Source organism: Podarcis gaigeae (assembly GCF_964106915.1).
Source record: "Podarcis gaigeae genome assembly, chromosome: 1".
Lineage (NCBI taxonomy): Eukaryota > Metazoa > Chordata > Lepidosauria > Squamata > Lacertidae > Podarcis > Podarcis gaigeae.
The window spans coordinates 86,030,785-86,052,197 of NC_139678.1; the positions used below are offsets into that span (position 1 = coordinate 86,030,785).

Here is a 21,413-nt window from a genome sequence, read left to right on the forward strand (position 1 = left end):
AAATAAAACCCCTCATCTTAGAAGTAGCAATTTGTATTCCACACTGTGGTATACTCTATACCACAGGAAGGTAGAGTCCTCTTGTGCTCTAATCCTGCTTGTTGTTTTCCCACAGGCATCTGGGTGGCCACTTTGAGAACAGGATGCTGGACTAGATGAGCCATTGGCCTGATCCAGCGGGCTCCTCTTGTGTTCTTATTTTGAATGCTTCAGTGCTAGGTCTTCAGCTTGTTGAGATCACTTTAACTCTTTGGAAATCTCCTCACTCAAGCTCCATGAGCTGCATTTTGGCAGTGTTTCTGGAAGGAAACAGCAATCACCTCCTTCTGTATGAAATATACACCTCAAGTTTCCTCCAGCCATAGTGGTCTATGCTCAAGACCTCAGGGCCAAACTGTGATATTAATTGTGTGGCATTCAGTAGCTATTTCCTTTGAGAGGGAAGGCACAGGAGAAAATGGTTTCATTCTCCCTCTCAATTTCTTGCAGTTCTGATGCTGGTCTGATCTCCTTTGCCTGATATCTATATTGTGGGGGGGATGCAAAAATGTTGATTGCATTCCTGCAGGTCATGTGTACTTTGGCCCTTATGATGTGCCTTGCTGTATTGGCTGGAGGCCTGCCCTGTCCACCAATCTTATCAAGAATCCCAGCCCCATTAGCAGCGGAGACATCAACCTCTGCCCCACCAACTTCAGGTTTGAACTCAAGCTGCGCTGAGTTTCCAGGAGGATACGAGCCAATGCAAGTGGGGCTTCAAGTCTTGATGATGACTTTAAGGCCCACTTGGACTAGCTACACATTGGAGCGCCTGATGTTCTGAAGCACAGTCAATCCCAGCAGAGCCTGAAGTCACCACTGATCAGCTGATTGATGCCGGCTTTAAACCCTGCTTTCAGCTGGGATCAGGTCCACTTGGATACTCCAACTTGGAGCTCAGAAACTCTGTGAATACAGAACTCTGGAAATCTGGGAATAGAGATTGCATGAAGCCTAGGCTAGATGGGGAATTGAACAGTTGACTCCTGGTGATACATGTTGCCAAGTGTTTAGCAGGATGCTTGTGAAGAAGGAAGTCTTTATTTGTGGAACAGGTGAAGTACCAGCTGATGAATGTTTGTGGTTGGATGACTAATGAACATTGAGGTTTCTGAGGTTTGTGGCTCAACAGCATGACACAGGTAACGATTACATCTCTTACAGAACCATCTTTTGTTATTCTGAAGGCTTCTAGACCACACACAGTCCCTTGTCAGAAAAGGAGGTACAGAGCAAAAATAATATTTGACTTGCATGTGATATCAGGATGGATGTGTGTACAAACACACACACACTTAATTTTGATTTGCCAAAGGTAAAACAGTTTCAAGTCTCCGAAGTGGCTCTTTCTTGAGGGGCGGTGTCTTAGAGTGATCAAGATATGTAAGAACACCCAGCCTCTTTTATTTTTGCACTTACATTTTAAGTATCATTGTGAGGAACTAATAAACATTAGATGTGGAGAAAATATGACTGAATTATGAATACTGCTGTGGTGGAAAGGAATGAAACGTTGTTTGCCCACAGCTGTTCCTTCCTCTATGTCAGATTTCTACATGCAACCACTGAGTTCCTCACCTTTTGTGTGAGGGCATGGGGCCTTGGAGTGCAAACATACTTTGCCCTGTCCATACAGTATTACATGTGTCCTCTTACTTTGTAGAGCAGGAGTACCCAACATGGTGCCTTTGAGATGTTATTGGACCACAACTTCTGTGGGATGTAATCCACTGAGAGCAGTCAAGTACAACATTCCTTGTTTTCCTAGAGTGGACATGCAAGGGAATATTTGGTCCAGTCAGTTGAAACTTCCTGTTCCTCCTGGCCTGGAGGACATTCCTTGCATGTGACTAGGGGGTGAGCGTGAGCTTTCCAGACCTGGTAAAAGGACAAGGCATGTTGCCTCACTGCCCTCCGCTTTCCATCTTCCTTTTGTCCTGCAAACTTCCCAGACTGCTACCTGCAGTCATTGGGTCAACCCACATGTGGGGTAAACCTGTTTGTATATGCTTGTAACTTGAAGCCTTAAGCCTGCCTTCAGGGATCACACTGTGCTCTGCCTGATTGTGAGTATACTTTCTTTTTATTGTTTATGAATAAGACTGTGGTGTCTTTATTCTTTTAGGAAGGATTCAAGGGGTCTTACCAGGAAAATAGTAGAACACATTGCAATGTGGGCAATCCAGATTGAATTGCATATTGTCTTAAGGAACTCACACGGATTTGCAACTAGTTTTCTGCTGTGTAAAGGGGAATGCACTCTGCTAAGTAAAGGAATTTGCTAGCGCAAGTTAGGAAAGATATTAATAAACAATATATCTTCTCCTGCCACCCTGAACATTCCCAGAACTTCCATCGTTACTGATGATTGGCCCTGCTGCTTAGGACCACTTGGAGCTGTAGACCAAGAGCATCTGGAGAGCATCATGTTGGCTACTCCTGGCATAAGCAATACAATATCTGAGTGAAAGCACAGCATTCCCTGGAAGACGACACACATGGAAAGTCAACATATTAAGTAACCTAATCTGTTTCCTCCTTGCAGCCTGATCTTATGCATGCTTATCTTCCTGGCATCATCATATGAGCACCAGAATGTACAGTTTGTAACCCCCTAAAGGCCATAAAAGGGGCTTATAATTCCTACTACCTGGGTTACTATTGTAATCCATCTTCCATGCAGTATCTCTAACCTCAGCATGTTGCAAATGGCTCCTAAGTACCTCCCCCAAACTATCCATTTCAACTATTTGTGAATGTGTCAGGTTCTGGACCAGTTTTTCGTTACCTCCAACTACATGTGTTCTTTTTTTCTTATTTTTCCAATGAGAGGGATTCTACCCAGGAGGCTGGGATTTCCTCTTTTCCTCACCAGCCAACATTGTGGAGACAATATCTAGAGCCCTCTCTCTTCCTCATTAGCGAGGGCTGAAGCAATTAAATTGCAGGGTGGAAAGGTTCTGTCATGAAGGGTTTTGTCAGAATACATGGATGGGAAGAAAAATGCCTTGAAACCACAGCAAAGCAAATTGCAGCTTACTAGTCTGCTGAAGTAAATGCCTTTATACCATCGTGAGGAGAATCCCAAGGCGCGTGCTTCCCCTCCCTGCTCCAAATACACTAATAGAACAATTATAAGATAAATATATTCCAAACACACATAAGTTAAGTGGCACAATTTCACCAGGGCACCAGCCCAGGCAGAGTCTTTTTAGTCTATGAGCAAAAGGAGGGCACCAATCCTTTTTCGGTGATCTAGAGTTGGTTGCTGGATGACACACCCCCCCCCCCCCCGTTTGTTGGGCTTATGGTCCACTCATAGCAACAAGTTCATCTCCCTGTGAGTAGGGCTTCGAACCTCCTCTTCCTCCTCTGAGCATGAGGAATCTGGGCTGTAGCTGAAGGTGTCAGCACTGTGGAGCAGGAACTGTGTGCCAGCACTGTGGCTGCTGCATTCATCGCCACCGCTCTCCTCTTCCTCTTCCTGCCCTTGCCTTTCTCCAGACAGCAGTTTCTCAGAGGCCTTGCTCACGCCCCTCTGTTTCTCAGCCTCAGCTTGTGACACCTGCTCTTTGGCCTTCCGGCTGCGTTTCCACTTCATCCTGCGGTTCTGAAACCAGATTTTCACCTGCGTGAGATGGACAGACAAACAGTGACAGGTACTCTGTTGGGAGGAGATTTCTTCCAACACACTGGCATTTCCATCCTTCTGTCCTAACCTTAAGACCCCAGATCAGCCTTTTTCCCAACCTGCTTGCCCTCCAGATATTTTGGACTGCAACTTCCATCAGCTCCAGCCAGCATGGTCAGTGGTCAGGGAGGATGGGATTACAGCCCCAAAACACCTGGAGAGCATCAAGGGGATGAAGGCTGCTCTAGATAGTCCCATTGTCTGTGTCACTGTGCCTTCTACTATTCTCCATATGTGGAACCATACCTTAGTTTCACCTGAACCAGATTCACTCCCATGCCATGACCTATGACTGATCACCTCCTCTTTTTTTGATAACAAGCTACCTATTTTTGCTGCACTGCCCAGGAGCTACTTGCTTTCTGTACATTTGTCTAGCCCATCAACGTTTGCAGCAAGATTTTCTGCAGTTTTCAACTGGAAATTTGTAAAGTTGCAGGCCTTGCCCTTCCAGTGTTTATGCACTAAGTAGTACAAAATGTGTGTGATATACACCTAAATATATCAATAAACCTAGTGTGCTCACAGTTGACATTGTTTATAGAGCCCAGAGGTTTGGTCTATCTATTTATTGCATGATATACCAAAGAAGTCCTTTTGTAGCTTTCGTTTCTGTGTGGTAATTGGTGCAAAGATCTGTATGGGAAAGTACTGGGGGAAGAGGAGAGTTCCCTTGACTGTTGTGAAGGCCATGCACCCTCTCCCCCTCTGTGATGTACCTGTGTTTCAGTCAGCATCAGAGACGTGGCCACCTCAAAGCGCTTGGGCCTTGATAAGTACTTGTTGATCTTGAACTGGTTCTCAAGTTCAAGGAGTTGCTGGCTGGTAAATGCTGTTCGGGGTCGGCGGCACTTGCCCATCAGGCCAGACTGTGGGGCAACTGAAAGGGAAAAAAAGAGTCAGGTCAGGAAGAATAAATTTGACCCAGAAGGATGTTACAGGGGGCAGCTGCATAGTAAGTGCAAATTTTTAAAAACTGGTTTAATATTATATTTTAAAATTGCTGGATGGGTAATAAATCAGATTGTTATTATGGAAGAAGGAGGAAGAGGAAAGAGGAGGAAAAGGAGGTGGAGGTCTGGGCTGTATCCTTAGCTAGAGAAAGAAGGGAACACAATACACTTTAAAAAAAAAATAATAATTCATTGCCAACAGAAACAAACTAAGCAGCATGTTTATGGAGCAGGTTAAAAAAAAAACCCTACTCATGGACCATTGTATGGACAAGAAAGAAATTTCTACTCAGCCCCAAAATAGCCAGTGGACTGGGTGGGGACCAAAAATGAAGAGTGAGGGCAGAAAGTCTTAAATAGTCCCTCATCTCCATTCTTCACACCAGCCTCAGGGTGCAACTGCACACCAAGCATCAGAGCATCACACCTCTTCCCTTGCCCAGTGGGAGACAATGCTCTCCTCACTGGGATGTGTGGGGCAGCTTTGCTTAAAGGTGCTTATGGGAGCACCTTTCTTCTGCAGAACAAGACACTTCTTTCTGCCCAAAGAAGTGAGATCCAGTGTGGTGTTCTTGTCAGAGTGTTGATCACCTTGATAACCTTCATGTTACGAATTCAATTTGGCTGCTTTATGTCATAGCAAAGCCAGTTCAGAGTGAGAACAGAAATCATTGCCCTCACTCTAGGCAAAGACTTTCATCCCTGTTCAAAGACAGTCCTCCAAAAATCACCGAAAGACTGGTGATTTTTTGCAGGGAATAGAAGTCTCTGGAGTAAAAAAAATAGATCTTATTTTGACTCGTTCCTAGATACCAAACCTCTAATTAATTCCACTGGAAACATACATAGATCCAATAAGGAAATAACACCTGTGGTAGTATTCCCTAACCAGCAGTGGCATTTGGTGCTGTGTATGAGGCCCAGCAGACGCTGTGAGGAGACATAAGCTAGACGCATGGAGCCCACTGCCTTCCCTTCAAGTAATGATTTTATTGCCTCACTGATATTAACCTGCTTGATATGTTATCAGTGCTCATTTTAACAATCACAATCAATTCCGTTGGTGAAATTAAACCTCCTTTATTAGCCTAAGGTGTATTTAATTACCTCCAGCTGTCCTAAGGTGGTGATAAAGGCAGCCTGACTCCACAGAGGCCTTAGAGCGCCTATCTCACTAATGAACCTTTATCAGAGCAGCCTGCTGAATAGAGGAAGGAGGGGGAAAACTGAACAAAAGAAGCTTTGAGGGAGAGCAATTGCCCCACACAGGCAGAACAGGAAGGGTGCTGCTGATGCCCCTAATTATCATCAACTTTATGGGCTTCCACCAGGATCAGTTTTTACTGCCCTTCACTAAATAGAGAACAGACTTTCAGTGGTGGAAGTGGGCGAGGACAGACAGGTACAGAATGCCAGGAAAACATTGTGGGAATTCTATACAAACATGCAAGTTGCTTTGATCGCAGCACACATTGGAAACGAAAGAGGCGGGTTCCGAGAGGGAAACTCATACCCCTAAAAAGGCTCCCCGTAGTGCAGGAAATGACAATGTGCTGCCTTCCCATGGACTACAAATCCCATCATCCTTGACCATTGGTGATGCTGGCTGGGGGTGATGGAATTTGTAGTCCAAAACATTTGGAGGGCCACCACATTGGCTATCCCTGTCACAGCAACATAGGAAGCTGCCTGATACTGCATGGGACCAGTGGTCCATCAAGCGAAGTCCACATTAACTGGCAATGGCTTGTCAGAGTTTCAAACAGGATATATTCCCAGTCCTACCTGGAGATACTGGGAATTGAACCTGGAATCTTCTGCATGCAAAGCAGTTTCTCTACTGCTGAGCTATAGCCCTTCTCCATACTCTGAAACATATCTCCAAGCCCCAGTTGTCAACGAGGTGGTGCTTAATTTGCAGAAGCTGAGTTAAATGAATGCCTCCATGTAAAATAAGCTAACCTGCCTGATCACAACCATGAAGGTATGTATGCCTGATCCAGCAAGGCATTTTATTTGGCATCCGCCTTTGAATCTTTGTCCCTAAGGATCTGTGTCATGGGGCTCCTTGCTGCTCCTGTATATGCCAAGAAGATGCTGAAATTAAGTTATAGGACCATGGGTAAGATTGCCTCCTGATTGAATTTCTGCAGCAAACTCCTAGGTGGTTAGCAGGAGCTGTCTGGAAATTCCAAGGCATTTCAATAATAAAATAAAGTATTTCAACAGAGTACAACATTTCAGTTTTCAGATCGACCAATCGACAAAATATAGATATTGCAGATAAAGGATGATGACCCTAATCTGGCTAAAGTTAGTTATGATTAACGGCCAGCCCTATTTATGATCTTGCAAAAAACATTTATTTCAGTGGACTTAGACGCACCTCACCCTAGGAGTCGAGTTGTAGGTCCATTGAAACCCATTGCTTGCAGTATAACTCGCATCTTAATTAACTTGGACTGAAGCGTTTGTACATTATGTACAAATTTAAGCTGATACAAAATGCAGAAAAACATGTTCGCATTTGAAGATGCCTATTCAAATGTCACCGTGCAAAGGGAAGGTGGGATCCCAAGTCAGAGTGAGAACCTACAAGGGCAACTGTTTTCTGAAAAAAATAAAATATGCCAACAATCTAGATGTACAGATGCAAATGAGGGCAGGGGGTGTCTTCCATGGATGCAGATAAATGCAGATGATTTCCAGGAAGAAGAGTAGGAGTGTGTGTGTAAGTGGGTGGCAGCAGTGGGAAGCCATGTTTCACCAGGATGTCATGTTTTATTTCCTCTTGTTCATTCGTATGAAATTAAATACACTTCCTAGGTGTTCTGCAGACTGGAGAACTGTCCAGCTTTCTTTCTCTTTATTCATTTTTCATGTTGGAGAGCAGCACAGAAACATTAAGGCAATTTGAACAGACCCTTGCAAGGCAGTTCGAAAGGAGCACTATCAAGCATAAGGAAAAACAAATGTGCCTCAGATAATGATGAAGTGGAAATGAATATTCACGAGTATTCAAAATTCTCTAGAATGTCCCGTTTCACTCGTCTGTTTTCTCATATCTGTGACTTAGGCTGTGAATACACTTACTAGAGAACAAATATTACTGAAATCGGTAAGAGGCACTTCAGAATGAACTTTCAGATTGTTTTTTAATTTTATTTTTGATACCATGGGGTTGGGGTGCTATTTAGATTTTCAGCCTCAGATGCGGGGGGGGGGGGGGGAGAGAGAGAGGTTAACAAAAACGCCACAGCAAGACTCACATCTTTTCACATGGAGCCAGGATGTCAAAGATGCTCCTGTGTTCTGTTCAAACAAATGTGAATTACTACTAAGATCAAAATGTTCTCCTGCTTTTTCCCTTTTTTATTTGCCACTGCCCATTAACTCAGGTGCTGGAAATGTAGCAAATCAGCACCTTATGCTTAACGCAAACTGTTAATACATAGACTTACTATTGGCACTTTGTCTGTGGAAGGAAAGAGAAACCCCTCCATATTAAAAATAACACACCTGCTTGCAATATACTATTTTTATTGGAGTTCGTCGTTATTAAAATATTAAACTCCACCCCACCACACATCTTCTCTTTTAATAATCATCTGGATCATCTAAACATCTTTGTTTCTCTTTTTTCAGGTGTACAAACCAAAAGTATTTTAAACACCGCAAGAACGAGCATAAACAAAGGCTTTAAAGGGGGACAACTGATATTAGTAACTTGCTAAAATTTCTCCTGGAGAGTTGTAATTTTGTGTTGTGAACTTCCCTGAGACCTACGCATGTAGGCAGGTATGCAAATTTAAACAAACAACAACAACAAAATGTTTAAAGTGTACGTTTTCCCGAAGCACCTCTGCTTGTCGGCTGTCTGCAAGTTTTACCGTAGCCGCGCAGGACAGGACACACCTTGGCATAATAATGGCTGAATGGCCTGACTGGGTGTGCCAACAGGATGCCAAATATGCCAGCTGGGACGCGCGATCTTCTGGAGGCTGCCCTGTCCCTATGGAAAAGAGGAGCTCGGGCTGCCTGCGATGCCATCGCTGTTTCATGGTTTTGCGAATTTGCTATTTCGTTTTTATTTTCCCGGTTTGTTTTATTGATGAAAGGCTCACCTTCAGAGGGCTGGGAGAGAGCATCCCCCAGTTATCAAATGGGTGGCCTAGAGAGGGTAATCCGGGGAGGCATGTGGCGTTAACATATCAGAGTCGAAGAGCCCAGCAGCAGATATGTTGCGGAGGAATGGTACTGGGCAATGAAACACTCATATTCCCTGAATTGGATTATCTTGCAAGATCAGAATAGGGGCGAGGACTTGATGACAGAACAGCCCACAACATTCGGCATAGTGTAGCCAAACCGAATGAGACAGTCAGGCCCGGGCTTCGCTTTACCAAGTTGAAATTCATAGGAGCCAATCGGGCTTCACTGCTACTCTCTCCACGCAACGTATCCGAGTTGGGGGTGCCTTAAATGCGGATCTGGGTCTTGTTTGCTTTGAAACTGGAAATTTCGGGTGCATATTTTCAGGAGAGACCTATGGATACATGCATGCCCACAGTCTCCCCTGCTGCTAGCTGCCCTAAGAGGCTGAGCAAAACAATACAGAAATAAGTAAGTAAGTAAGTAAGTAAATACGTATAACTACAGGTATATCAATCCAACACGAAAACTTGGGAGGTGTGGGTGTGTGGAGAGAGAGAGATAGAGAAATAGAGGTGTTAGAAACGCAACATGGGATTGCGCTATGGATTTGCACACGGTTCATACTCCTTGCATATCTTCTCCTTTGGGCACTTCAAAGACAACAACAGTGTGATGATATGCTCACAGTTTACGGACGTCGTGTCGTCGTCGTCCCCACCCCCATCTCCTTGCCAGTCAAACACTTCTGAAAACTGCGTGTGATTCGCTCCCGATCCTTCCGCGCTGGGAAACCACGAAAGCACAGCGGAGCGCCTTAAGGACAAACATCCTGCGCTTCGTCCTTTCCTGTTTGTGCGGGTGAGGAGGGAGGGAGCCACGCTTCAAGAATCTGCCCAAGGCGAACCTTGACGGGGTCACTTTCTTAGCCAAGAAAGCCTCCTCTCCTGACGAACAACGCGATCCATCCAATGCACTGGAGAGTAAGTCCCATTGATTCAACCGAACCAGGGCTCACTTCCAAGAGAAAGAAATGCGCTTCGAATGTGCTTTAAAGGTCTCGCGTGCACGCAGCCACAGGCTGGCAAGTCCAGGTTGCACAACTGACGTTGATTTGGCGCTCTTGAGACAAACCTGCTTCGCCTCCTTTCGTCCGCCCCCCAAATCGGATTTCAGGGGATATGGAGGGGGTCGGGAATTGCACTGGAAAGCCTTGGATAACAATTCCTTGAGGCTAGGTCCAGGCAAACAAATCTGAATGACAATGTCGCCCGGAAGACCATTCAGCAACACAAGAGACCCAGAGCCGCTTTAAAACCGCACCAGCTGCGGCGTTTATAATGAAATAATTAATACGCAGGTTTTGGCCGGGGCGGCGGCGGCAGGAATCCATCAGCTAACTAATTTGCTAGCCTCCCAAGGACGGTTGTTGACAAGGATGCCCGTAGCTACGCAGATGACGCAGTTTAGGATGGGAATAAACTTCCCATTTTAAAATCACAATTAATGACCATATTAAATCAAGGGAGCGATTGATGGGTGCATTCAACCTTAATGTACGGAAGGCCCTAATGCACAGCCTCTTCAAATGCACAGCCTCTTCAAAACCACCCACATTTTCTTTCTTTTCTCTTTTTTCCCTTCGTGTTTCAGGAAGAGACCGTTTGGGTTAGAGCCAGCACAGGGGCAGAGACAGAGCTAATCCTACCTGGGGGAAAGGGGGAATCGGCGCACACGTGGATCTGCAGCTGAAAGGCACGTAGCTCAGTTACGCTGCTGGATATTGCTTTTTTTGTATTTGTTGTTAATTTAAGTAAAATAAAAATGAGACGATTTTTTTAAAAAAATGGCGCACATCTGCTGGAGCTGCGGTATGATGACCCCACACGGATGAACAAAAGGTCAAGAAAGAAAGAAAGAAAGAAAGAAAGAAAGAAAGAAAGAAAGAAAGAAAGAAAGAAAGAAAGAAAGAAAGAGGCATATTGAGTTCAGAGGGGGTTTAAATGTCATTGGAGTGTTCAGAGTCTGACTAAATACCAGGAAGAACTTTCTGACAGTAAGAGTTGTTTGACAGTGGGACGGTCTCCCTTAGAAGGTTGTGGACTCTCCCTTCATTGATGGTAGATTTTAAGTACAGTGTACAGTATTGGGGCAGGGTGATGCCTGTTCTCCAATCTTTTCCACGATGTCGTACAGCTCTTGAGACAGACCCATCACAGACTGAGTGCGGGACTTACTTCTGAGCAAACGTGTACAGGGTGGCCTTCTTAAGCGCCTTTATTCAGGAGCGGCAAATATCATGGAGCTCACGAGAACCTTAGTGATGCCTGTGTAGCGATGCCTTTACTGCTCACACTGATGGCGTTTTCACACACGCGCACCTTGCTCCCTAAGTGCAGCTTTAAAATAGTGGCTTGCGCGTATGAATGAATATGCCCCCCCCCAAAGTGCAGAATAAATGGAGTCTCCTTTCCGCGGGTAATACCCAACGGTAGTTCTAAGTAACCTAACGTCCGTTGATTTCGCTCGGTGTACTCCGAGTATGAATTAGTAGGATATTATCATAGGCATTCAAAGGGCAAATAGTCGGAATGTCTTCCTGTTTGTTTCCAGGTGATGAGGAGCATCTCCCAATTCCATAGCTACATCATTGGGGGCAGTAAGAACCGGGCCAAGACTGAGGCTTTGACCATCCTCTCTGAGGCAGAAGATAACCCGCGCGGGTGCGACTTTCAGTTGATCGAGCGACCATCTCGGAAAGTTGTGGTTGTCCATTACATGACCGAGTTGTCAAATGGCCCAGTCATACGTGCATGGCAATCACATCGCTAGATCTCCCTGTCAAAGCTCTTTCTTCTCTTTCCCTTGTTGAGTTATTCTCTGCGCTTGCGAACGAGACTCGCAAGCGCGGAGATATGCGCAAGGACGACCAGAGATGGAGGCTACAGGTTGGCAAGGCGGCTCTAGAGTCGAAGATTGTCTAACTGCGCCATTGCCAGATCTCGGCGGTTCGTTCGCCCCTGAAGGCTCTTTGTAGTTGGCTGGTTGGTTACCTAACCAGTCTTCTGCCGGGTCTTCCTCCTTTAATGCAATAAGCCGCAGACACTCTTCTCGCGTCCTTGACCGGCGAACAAGGCGTGAAACAAGGCTTGTCCTTGCGCGCTGGAGCAGAAAGAAGGACAATTGCTCCGCGAACAATTTCCTCTGATGGGAAGTGGCAGCTGCGGAACTACGCTGTCACCTCTTCCTCTTCCTCCAGGTCTCCAACTCTGGGACCCTCCAACGCCACCACCCCTCACGTTCCCGCTTGAAAAGAGTGGAAACAGGTCGGCCGATGAGCCCTGGCCTTTAGCTTTGGTTAGTTTTGGTTATCTTGCATGACCAGGTAGTCCAAAGCGGCATGCGCGAGATCCGGGATGTCCAAGCAGATAAAACTAATCCCCGAAAAAGGGCAAGAAGCCGTTCACCCGTTCATCCCGACAAAGGGCCCATTCATTCACACGTGCACAGCAGGTACTTCGCTCGCTGTCACAGCTGAACGTGTGAACTGCCTCAAGCTGAAACCACTGAGTTTGAGGCGACGCCAGTCAATGCTCCTGCCGGTTGCCACGTAGACACCCGTGTTGCCAACCGAGTGACGAACCTGGTTTTGTAAACTCAGGACCATCTCTGTGATTTAAATCGTTGCAAATAAGAGCTGGTAGAACTAAGGAGGGCAATCGCAAGCGCCACCCTGCTAACCTGGGGATCCAGAGACCATGAAGGCAGGACAGTCACCATCACCACATCCCCGTCCCGGTCAGCTCCCACAGTCCAGGCGACCAAGGGCTATTGACCTCTGAGAGATTAAATATCTGAGCTGCAGGTTTAGTGGCCAGGTTCTCTTATACCGAGTTAGAAGTCCCATTGTGTTTCAGTTGAGCTTTATCTCAGAGGAGCGTGCACTGGATTTCAGCCTAACGGGAGGATCCTCAACCTCCCTACCTGGAAGTAATCCTCGTTTAACTCGAGGAGACATACATTTTACGTAAACCCACATAGGATTGCACAGTTAATGTTGCTTTCTGTCTGCTGTCTGTGGCAAGGGACATAGCGAGCTACAAACACAAAGAGTTAGAACTGAGAGCAGAACCACCAGCACCACCGGCTCCTTCTCGGCATAAGGCTACCCCTCTCGGCATCCCAGCTCCATTGATGGGCTCAGGTGGCATGCACTCATCCCTTGCAGCCATAAACTCTGTAATCTGAGAACTGACTGCAACCTTTCCTTCTTGTCCTGCTACAAGAATCTGGAGTATCCATGTGTGTGTTTTAAAGGACACCGTAAAAATACTCCAGAAAATAATAATTGAAAATGTAAAGGAATGAGATTGGGGGTGGGGAAGAGGGAGAAACAGGAAATCAAAGTGGTTTATTGAGATACTGGATCAATTGATCTCCAATTTTAAGGAATGGAAGACTGATATTTTGGGCATATCTATCTTACTATCTGAAGACAATTTTTAGGGGCATGGGCTTTTTTCTATGTTGAGATCGAGCACAGAATTTTAAACCATTCGCAATCATAACTAAATGCACCACCCTATTAAATGTAGTTAAAATACTACCGTTGAAAGTGAAACAGTGTAACGTTAATATCGACCAATGTATTAATTGATGGACCTGTCAAGATGTTTTATTAATCCACTGCTCAATTAATAAGGAATGCTTTTCAGCTTATAACCAATTCAGTGTTTAAACGAGGTTTATCAAGGTGTTTAGTCGCTGCTGCTGCTTTTCTTCAAACGAAATCCCCATTGCTTTCTCATTTGGCTCTTGGCGACCAGACGCTGGCAACACCTCCCCCCGCCCCGTTCTTTACTGAAGGGCAACTTAATTTTTTTCGAAACTGCGAGGATTCGATTTCTTTTGTATAGCAGACTTTCTGAAATGTAAATGATGGAACACTTAGCCTCTCAGCCAGTTAGGAAGCCTTATAAAATCGCCTAGGTTTTTAAAGAGAAGCCAGTGGTCAGATTGAAGCTGGACAGCTTTGCAATCGGCATCTTAAAAATCTCCGATAAGGAATACGGAATGTCTCTTTCACACTCTTTCACACCAACTATTTAGATGGGGCGGGGATAGCCATCACCACCCATCTCACACACTTGTAAGCTGCATTCCGAGAAAAAGAGCCTAGAAGATGAAGAAATAGCGCAACATAACACAAACGCAAAAGCTGCCGCTTTCTTTCTTCGCTTGTCTGCGTCGCCTGCTTCCAGTTGACAAGACAGAGACATTCTTTTTTTCTCCGCCGTTGGTAACCAATTAACTGCACCAGCCCTCCGCCAGCTCCAACCTAAGTACCCGGAGACCTTGGGTGGATTAAAGTTCAAAACCTTTTACAACTTCCCCTGCCCGGGGTCGAGTGATTGATGTGGGAAAACTTGCCGGCAGGACAGCAGGGCTCCAGAGGTGGCTTGGCTCAGCTCAGCTCTGCCCCCACCCCACCCCGTCACTATGCCTTAGAGCCGAGTTTGGGTGCAATAAAATATCACAACCGCAGTTGCCTAATGCTTCTGAACAGGTGAATCCTGCCGCGGGGAAGCCTGGAGTCTTGCCCTAGTCGATTTCAGGCTCCTTCATAGCTCCCCTCTCTGTCTCCTAGGCAAAAAGGCGCTCGGGTATGAAGAACTCCCAAAGTCATAGACTGCGGTGGCTGAAGCGATTTAAGCAAAGCACATTCCATCCAGGAATAAATAGCAAAAGCGGGGTGTTCGACTTCCAGTTGCCTAACTGTAGTCTTTAGGATCAAAATATTACAATGGGAGAGTAAGCTCTATTGAATTCAGTGGGGCTTGCCACTGCCTAGACACGTCTAGGACTGCACCGCAAAATGCGCTGAGGACCAGAGAAGGCCCCTACGGAAAGCAAAGAACATGCCGTCCTCTCCAACCAACCACTTTAAGACAGCTGGCTATTTTCATTGAGGAGCAGTCAGACCTAGTTATCACAACAATAGAGGCGGGTGGTAAATCTTCCTCTGGGCACTACCACATTAGACAGAGCGAGGGCTCACATAATTAAACACTGTCCCAGAACGACACACACGCACGCACGTACTTGGGGGGCAGGCTCAGTAACGTCGCCGGAAATATATGCCTAGTTCTCTCAAGCATCAGATGGGATGGTTATGCCCAAACTTGCCTGTGGACTGTACCACTTCCAACTACCCATTCCGACAAGTACGACTGAATGTTTCTCAGGACAAGCCGTTCCCTTCCCATATCAAGCTTGATGTCAGGGAAAAAAGATTCTAGCCTTCTCCTTCAAATTCTTATTTTCCTATTTGTAGAAGTGTCAGAAACAAATGACTCTGCGGGAGAGAGTTCAAGGCGTTGTTGCTAATGAGGTGGTTTGCTTTGTTTTTAAGGTTTTTAATAGTATTTTAAAGTAATGCCAACAACTACTCTAAGTACACCTGAGTTCCCCTCCCAATTTATTATTTAATTTTATTTGTAAGATTGCTTACCCTGTCTTCACCATGAGGTTCCAGGTTAATCTTTAACAGCCTCCGAAGACTGCCATTAACCCGCCCTTTCTAAAATCTGACACAATGCTCCCTTTTTGAGAGACCAGAATTCCGGCCTTAGGCTGCAATCTTATACACATTCCCTCGTTGAATTTAATGGGGTTTACTTTCGAGTAGGGATGTGCAGGAGGAGTGCACCGTTATTCCCTTTTTTCTTGACAGCAATTCCCTTTTTTATTCGCTTCTCTCCAAAGCAAGATTCCTGGAACCACAGTTTAAATCACTTTCATGTCTTAGGCACTTCTGCTTAACTGGGATGTAGAAGTCGTGGGACGATATTGTAGGAAAAAAGCTAAACATTACGGTAAATCTGGGAAGGCTTCCTTGGGAATCAGCCTCACTGAATGCAGTATGGTTTGGTTTTGAGCAACAGGAACACATAAGAGCAGGCTGCACGTCACGCTGATGGGGGCTTTGGGGGTCACCTAGTCTAACTGCCAGCTCAAAACAGGAACCTAGAGTTAGAGCACCTCCAACAGATGGGGGAAGCGCCCAACTCGAAGACTTTACGAAGGAAAAGCCCCAGATTTCCCCTCCCCATGACAATTGGCTCCAATGTCGAATTGCTCTTACCATTAAAAGGTGTCTCCAAATGTATTTTTTTCAATAACCATTTTTTAAAGCTAGGAAGAGCTAACATGTGTCATTTAGATTAGGTTGCGATGAAGGAGGATGTTAAACGTTTCAAAATATCTGTTAAGAACGTTTTGTGGGGGGGGGTGGGGAGACGCAGATACCAGTCTTTTCACTAGGTAAAACTGGTCAGGAAAAAATACATCCCAAAAGTTGATATAAATATTCCGTTCTTATCAGGACCTTATTGGGAGAGCACTATGGGTTCAAATAACAAATCCAGGGTACAAGTACTCTAGGCGTGCACTCCACAGGTGCGATGAATAATTTTGCTAAACTACATGAAAAACCAGTTTACATTTTTTTTCCCTAAGCTAGCCTAAACTATAAACAGAATCCACGACCGTGGGCAATACGTGCCTCAAATGGTAGAGGCTGAAGCTCGGTTTTGATAAGGAGCGCGTGAGGGCAGGTGGGGATGTTGTGATGGACTTAATCCATTTGTCGAGTCCTGTAGGATCGGATCAAAGTCCCGCCGTTCAGCACCCTAAGTGCCCACAGCACTTCACCAGACGCTTCTGGGAAGGAAATCGCCTTCCAGAAAGTGTCATTCAGAAGCGCGCAGCCATCGTGACTAGGAGCCGAGGACGGACTCGTATCCTTTTAACCACCTGGTAAGCCAGCGGCGAGAACCACATCTTGTGACAGTGAATACTGTCCACAGCCACAATGACAGGGATTGCCATTGCACACCCTGCAATCTTTACCTACAGTTTTTGTTTTGATGGATGTGTGTGTGTCGTTTTTAGCCTCTTTCGCTTTTCAATAACGTCTCCGCAAGATGCCATGACCTTTCCCGCGCGCTCCTACTACCTGCCCAACCGAGAAGCAGAAACTGACCCCTCCAGAAGTAGAAATGGATCAAGAGGAAACGCTCAGTTAAGGAAGATCGCGCTATTTACCGAAATGTGTTTCTTTTCCTGGGCGTAGCTTATTGGGCTCCACCAGTGGCCCTGGAGAGACTTTTGCCATGCGCCCTGGGCGCATGGTGTCCTCCCGGCTACCGGAGGCTCCGGAGCTGGGGTCTTACTCACCGTGGAAGTCGGGAAAGCGGGGGGCCATGATCCCCGCGCGAATCCAGTGCTCCAGCGGGACTGCCCCGGCGACGGCGGACGCCTTGAAGTGCTCGGGACCCGGCTGAGGCAGGTGGGGGAAGGCGGCGCTGTAAGCGAAAGCAGGGTGCTGGCCGGCCAGAGCCGAGATCGGGTAGAGAGGGGGCGGGTACATGGCGGGCAAGCCGCCCAGTCCCGGAGGGGGAAAGTTCAACAAGCCGGGCTTGGGGATGAAGGCGGCAGGAGGCAACGGGGCCACCATGGAGGGCGCGCACGGCGAGGGCGTCTCGTTCCGCGCGCAGGAGCCCGGGCTCCCCGTCGAGCTTTCGGGGGAAGCGCTCTGTGCGGGTCGCGGGGGCTCCTCAGCCAGGAGGGCGTCTATGCGGAAGCTTTGAGATTTCTCCATGGCCTTCTGCATCTTGGCCCCCGCTCCCCAGGAGCCTTTGGGGAAAGCGGCAAGCCCCTTCCGCACGCCGTCGCAAGGGCGAGATCTCCTCCTCTCAGCGGCCAGGCAGACTCCAGGCTCCTTCTCGCGCGGGGTCGGAGGCTTCCGCTCCTGCACGCGCACCTGCTCGCTCCCTCCTCGGGAGCCACTTCTTCTTCTCGGTCGCTCCTCCTTTCCCTCCCGCCTCCGATCTCGCCTGACACGCGAGGCAATTGTTTGAAATCTCCTCCCCACCTGTCTATTGGCTCCCGGCCCTTTTGTCCATACCGCTGCGGATCTGGAGCTGCTGCCCAAGTCATGAATAGCACACTTTGGAAGGCAGGTCTGGAGTAGCTTGAATAAAAGGGTAGGCTTCTTTAGAAGAGGGAGCGCTCACACCCAGTGCATTTACTGCAGAACCCTTCAGGCATGTCCAAAGTCCGTTTCGGGGGCCTAATCCGGCCCGCCAGGCTGTTTAATCCGGCCTCTGTGGCAGTTTATTTCCTGGGGTAAAATCCTAAAAAAAACCCCTCAACTTCAACCATTAAAAGAGCCCAACAACTTCAATCCTTATAAAAGGTTAACAACTTTGGTTGGCCCTTTGGTCGGCCCTCACGGTCCTTCACTTCATCATATCTGGCCCTCTTTGAAAAAAGTTTGGACACCACTGCAAGGCTTACAGAAATAGCGGTGGCTGCTTTCAGAGGATACGGTCTGGAGAACCATCGCGACCCCTTTCACAGGGTAACATGGAGATCACCCTGGTTTTTCAGCTGTTCAGCTGGGAAATAGGGGCCAATCCTCCTCCACTGGTTGGCAATACATGCTGAGGACTAGTAACTTGTGGGCTTATATTTGCAAAGCTACAGTAGCCCCCCGCCCCGGCAGCCTTCTGCAAAGCCTTTTTAGGCTAATTATTTGACCACAGTATTATACTCAAGAACTGTTTTCCCGGTTGCTAGAACTAAACCGAGGGGCGCCCTTGTACCCCTGGGGAGGTCTGTACTAAAGCAAATGTTCCTTTATAAGAGAAAGACACAATAATCTCAGTCTCATGGGACCGTAATTCTGCGCATAAACCGGCCTTGTTCCTTCTGATGAAGAGCTCTGTTTGTCCCCCCCCCAAAAAAACACTACCAATTTAAACTGGTTCCACAACCACAGAGCAAAGCTTTTTACGTTTTTTTGCTTAATTTGGTGGCAGATTAGGAACACGCAGAGAACAAACTTGTGTTCTCCATTGCCTCTAGAAAACGCTCAGTGACACTCCCAAGATGTAGCAGCCGGCTCCCCAATGGTCTTGACTCTCTGCGGATGCGAACACCGGAGGAAGCAGGAAGGAGGCAGGTGCTTGGGGGGGGGGGCACAACCCACTAGCCCAGTTCTGAAGTCCCAGCAGAAAAAAAGAAAGCGGATCCTTTCCCCCACTTCTGGGAGAAGAGATGTCAACTCAAATGCATTTCATACTATAAAACTAAAATGTGTCTTTTATTTGCCAAGATGATTGATAGGTAGCTATTCCGCGCCCAGAGTCCTTCGGGTGCCTGATATTAAATAAAACTATTTATTTATGTGCTGTATTACTCCGTTGGACTTGTACCCTTCCTAGAGCTCAGAACCGAAAGAAGCATTCTTCACAGCACATGCATTTTATATTGAAATGTTAAATTTACAACACGTGACGCCCACAGAACACCAATCACATAATAATGAATCAATATTAAGAAATAAATTTGTCCATGATGCCCAATGAGATTCCATTATCATTGGAATATTAATTATATGATCACCCCCTAAATTCATATTGCCCCCCCCATATAGTTGCCACTGAAGCAGCAATGTCTGTTCTCATTGGACACAACGGGACTTACTTCCGAGTAAGCAAGAACTTAATACAATAAATCGGTGGTGAATTCCAGTGCATTGCTTTATTTCATAACTATTACTATTGATTCAATCTGTTTGCAGTTTTAACAAGGGCAGGGTTTTTTTCTTCTAATTTTTCAGTTTCGAACAATCGCATTTTATCCTGTTTGCTGAAAGGACTTCTATCATTTATAGAGAGCATCGAAGAGTATATATAATCAAGATTTTATTGCCAGCTAAACACACCAACTAGCAATCAGTTAGCAATCATTAGTCCCGGGACTCTCCGCCCAGTTTGGGGTAATAATATAGTAAATACATTGAGATCATCGTTATATTAGGTCGTGAACAGTCATTTTTGCCTTCTTCAAAGCCCATACATGTCTTTCCCCCACCTATCCCCCGTCTGAAATCCTGGAGCCAGTTGCGGGATGACCTATAGGTGTCCTCACCTGTTTTGTACATCAGACTTTGCAGGAAGCCCCGAACAATTCAGCTTTCTTTTGATATCCTTTCCCTTCCCTTTCTAGGTTTCTAGTCCTTATGTGAAGGATGCGTGGAATCTTTTGGAAGAGCAATGAAGGACAGTTGAACACACTACATTTCATGTAATATTCCTTTTAAGCTCCTATTTATTGGGAGTTAAAGATTAAATATGGTGCTGCTATTCAAAAGTGGTGTTTAATTTTATATCAATGTGTTTCATGTTTCACTCATATTGCTTCTTATTTTAACCTTATTGGCATATTCATATGGGGAGATGGTAATGTCTGAAGAGTTTAATACTTAGCATAATTTATTATCAATGTTCTATGTATTGGATGGTTTTAGATGCATAGGATATTTTATTTATCCTTCCTCTTCTTACTTTTGTAAGAATGCAAATACCTATTTCAGCAGAGTAATTTCACTATCTGTGTGCAACTTACCTTTAGAAGCTTTTAGAGACAAGATGAGGGAGGGACTGTGATGAGATCAGGGAAAGTCAATGCAGGTTTGTTCCTAAAAAAAAAAAAAGTTTCGGAAACTTGGAAGTTCCTCTCACTATCTAATCTTTCCCATTGCAGACACATCAGCCTCCAGTGCAAAGCTGAATTTCATCCAAAAACTTCCGACATAAACTGTACACATGGCTGAAAAACCCAATTGCCACCTGCATGTTCAAGTTTGATGGGTGCACCTAAATGCTTTGTGTATTCTCCCTAAAACCATAATGTGTGAAGTGACATTTAATGGATTGTCAATCGCTTTAGACCAACTGTATTTAGGCTTTAGTGAAGGTGGTGGATACGCCTATGAATGAGTTCACAATTTCTTTAGAGATGGTGGTGGTCCATCCATGAGCAAGGAAGTCTCACTGGTTCCATGCTGTTACTTCCCAGTATGTCGCTTTCTGTGAAGCGCAGAATGGAAACTAGCAGGAAGATGCTTATTGGAAGGGAGCAGGGAGTCATTTGGTAGAATTCAACCTACATGGTGGTGCAAAATATTTTCTATGGCCCCTCACAGTGGGAAAAATCCAAGCTGGCTTTAAACCAACATTTCCCTCCCTGTCTCCTGCCACTGGCCAAGGCCATAAACATTTGGGGAAACAAGCTCTTCATAACAACAGGAATCAGACAAACAATTAATTTTGTCCTTATCTCTCCTGGGGGTAATTTAGCATTTCATATACACATTTTTTTTCCTTCAAGGGAGAGTAGTGGTTGGATCAAAGGTTAATGATCCCCAGCGTCAATCTAAAGTCAACAGTTTGCTCTGCATGAAGGATCTCTTTAAACAGCAAAGGAAGGCCTTGCTGATTATGTCTCAGTGGGAAAACTGGAGAGAATGGAAAATAATGTGGAAAGTGATCAGCAGCGGAGGCTGGTCCGTTAGAGTGAATGGGGGAATACCCCACCAGCCTTCATCTACCTTCAGCCAGCCCCTTCCTCAACAGACTTTGAGTAAGGAGTTAGGAGTTATGTGAGCCAGAAGTGGGAGGCAAAAGAAGCAAGAAGAAAAATAGCAGGCAGAGCATGATGGTTGATGT

At 45.9% G+C, this 21,413-nt stretch overlaps 1 protein-coding gene across 2 annotated transcripts; it reads right to left on the reverse strand.

The window, feature by feature from the left end:
- Window positions 1–2,521: 2,521 nt before the first annotated feature.
- On the reverse strand, window positions 2,522–17,635 carry LOC310846566 (uncharacterized protein). 2 transcript variants are annotated; one of them, XM_083743361.1, is made up of 3 exons: window positions 17,074–17,635; window positions 4,450–4,610; window positions 2,522–3,649 (listed from the first exon to the last, which is right to left on the reverse strand). In XM_083743361.1, the coding sequence occupies exons 1-3, from the start codon at window positions 17,507–17,509 to the stop codon at window positions 3,356–3,358; spliced, it is 891 nt and encodes a 296-aa protein (XP_083599487.1). In that variant the 5' UTR covers window positions 17,510–17,635; the 3' UTR covers window positions 2,522–3,355. The 2 variants fall into 2 exon arrangements, with proteins under 2 accessions (XP_083599487.1, XP_083599486.1); XM_083743360.1 differs by having other exon boundaries at window positions 2,522–3,667.
- Between the last annotated feature and the right edge of the window lie 3,778 nt (window positions 17,636–21,413).

Excerpts from the sequence above, each read along its gene's own strand:
- LOC310846566 (XM_083743360.1), bottom strand. The coding sequence starts at position 17,509 with ATGCAGAAGGCCATGGAGAAATCTCAAAGCTTCCGCATAGACGCCCTC. Across the intron at positions 4,611-17,073 it reads CCGCTTTCCCGACTTCCACG|TTGCCCCACAGTCTGGCCTG; the intron begins GTGAGTAAGACC and ends TTTCCCTTTCAG. Across the intron at positions 3,668-4,449 it reads TGATGCTGACTGAAACACAG|GTGAAAATCTGGTTTCAGAA; the intron begins GTACATCACAGA and ends CATCTCACGCAG.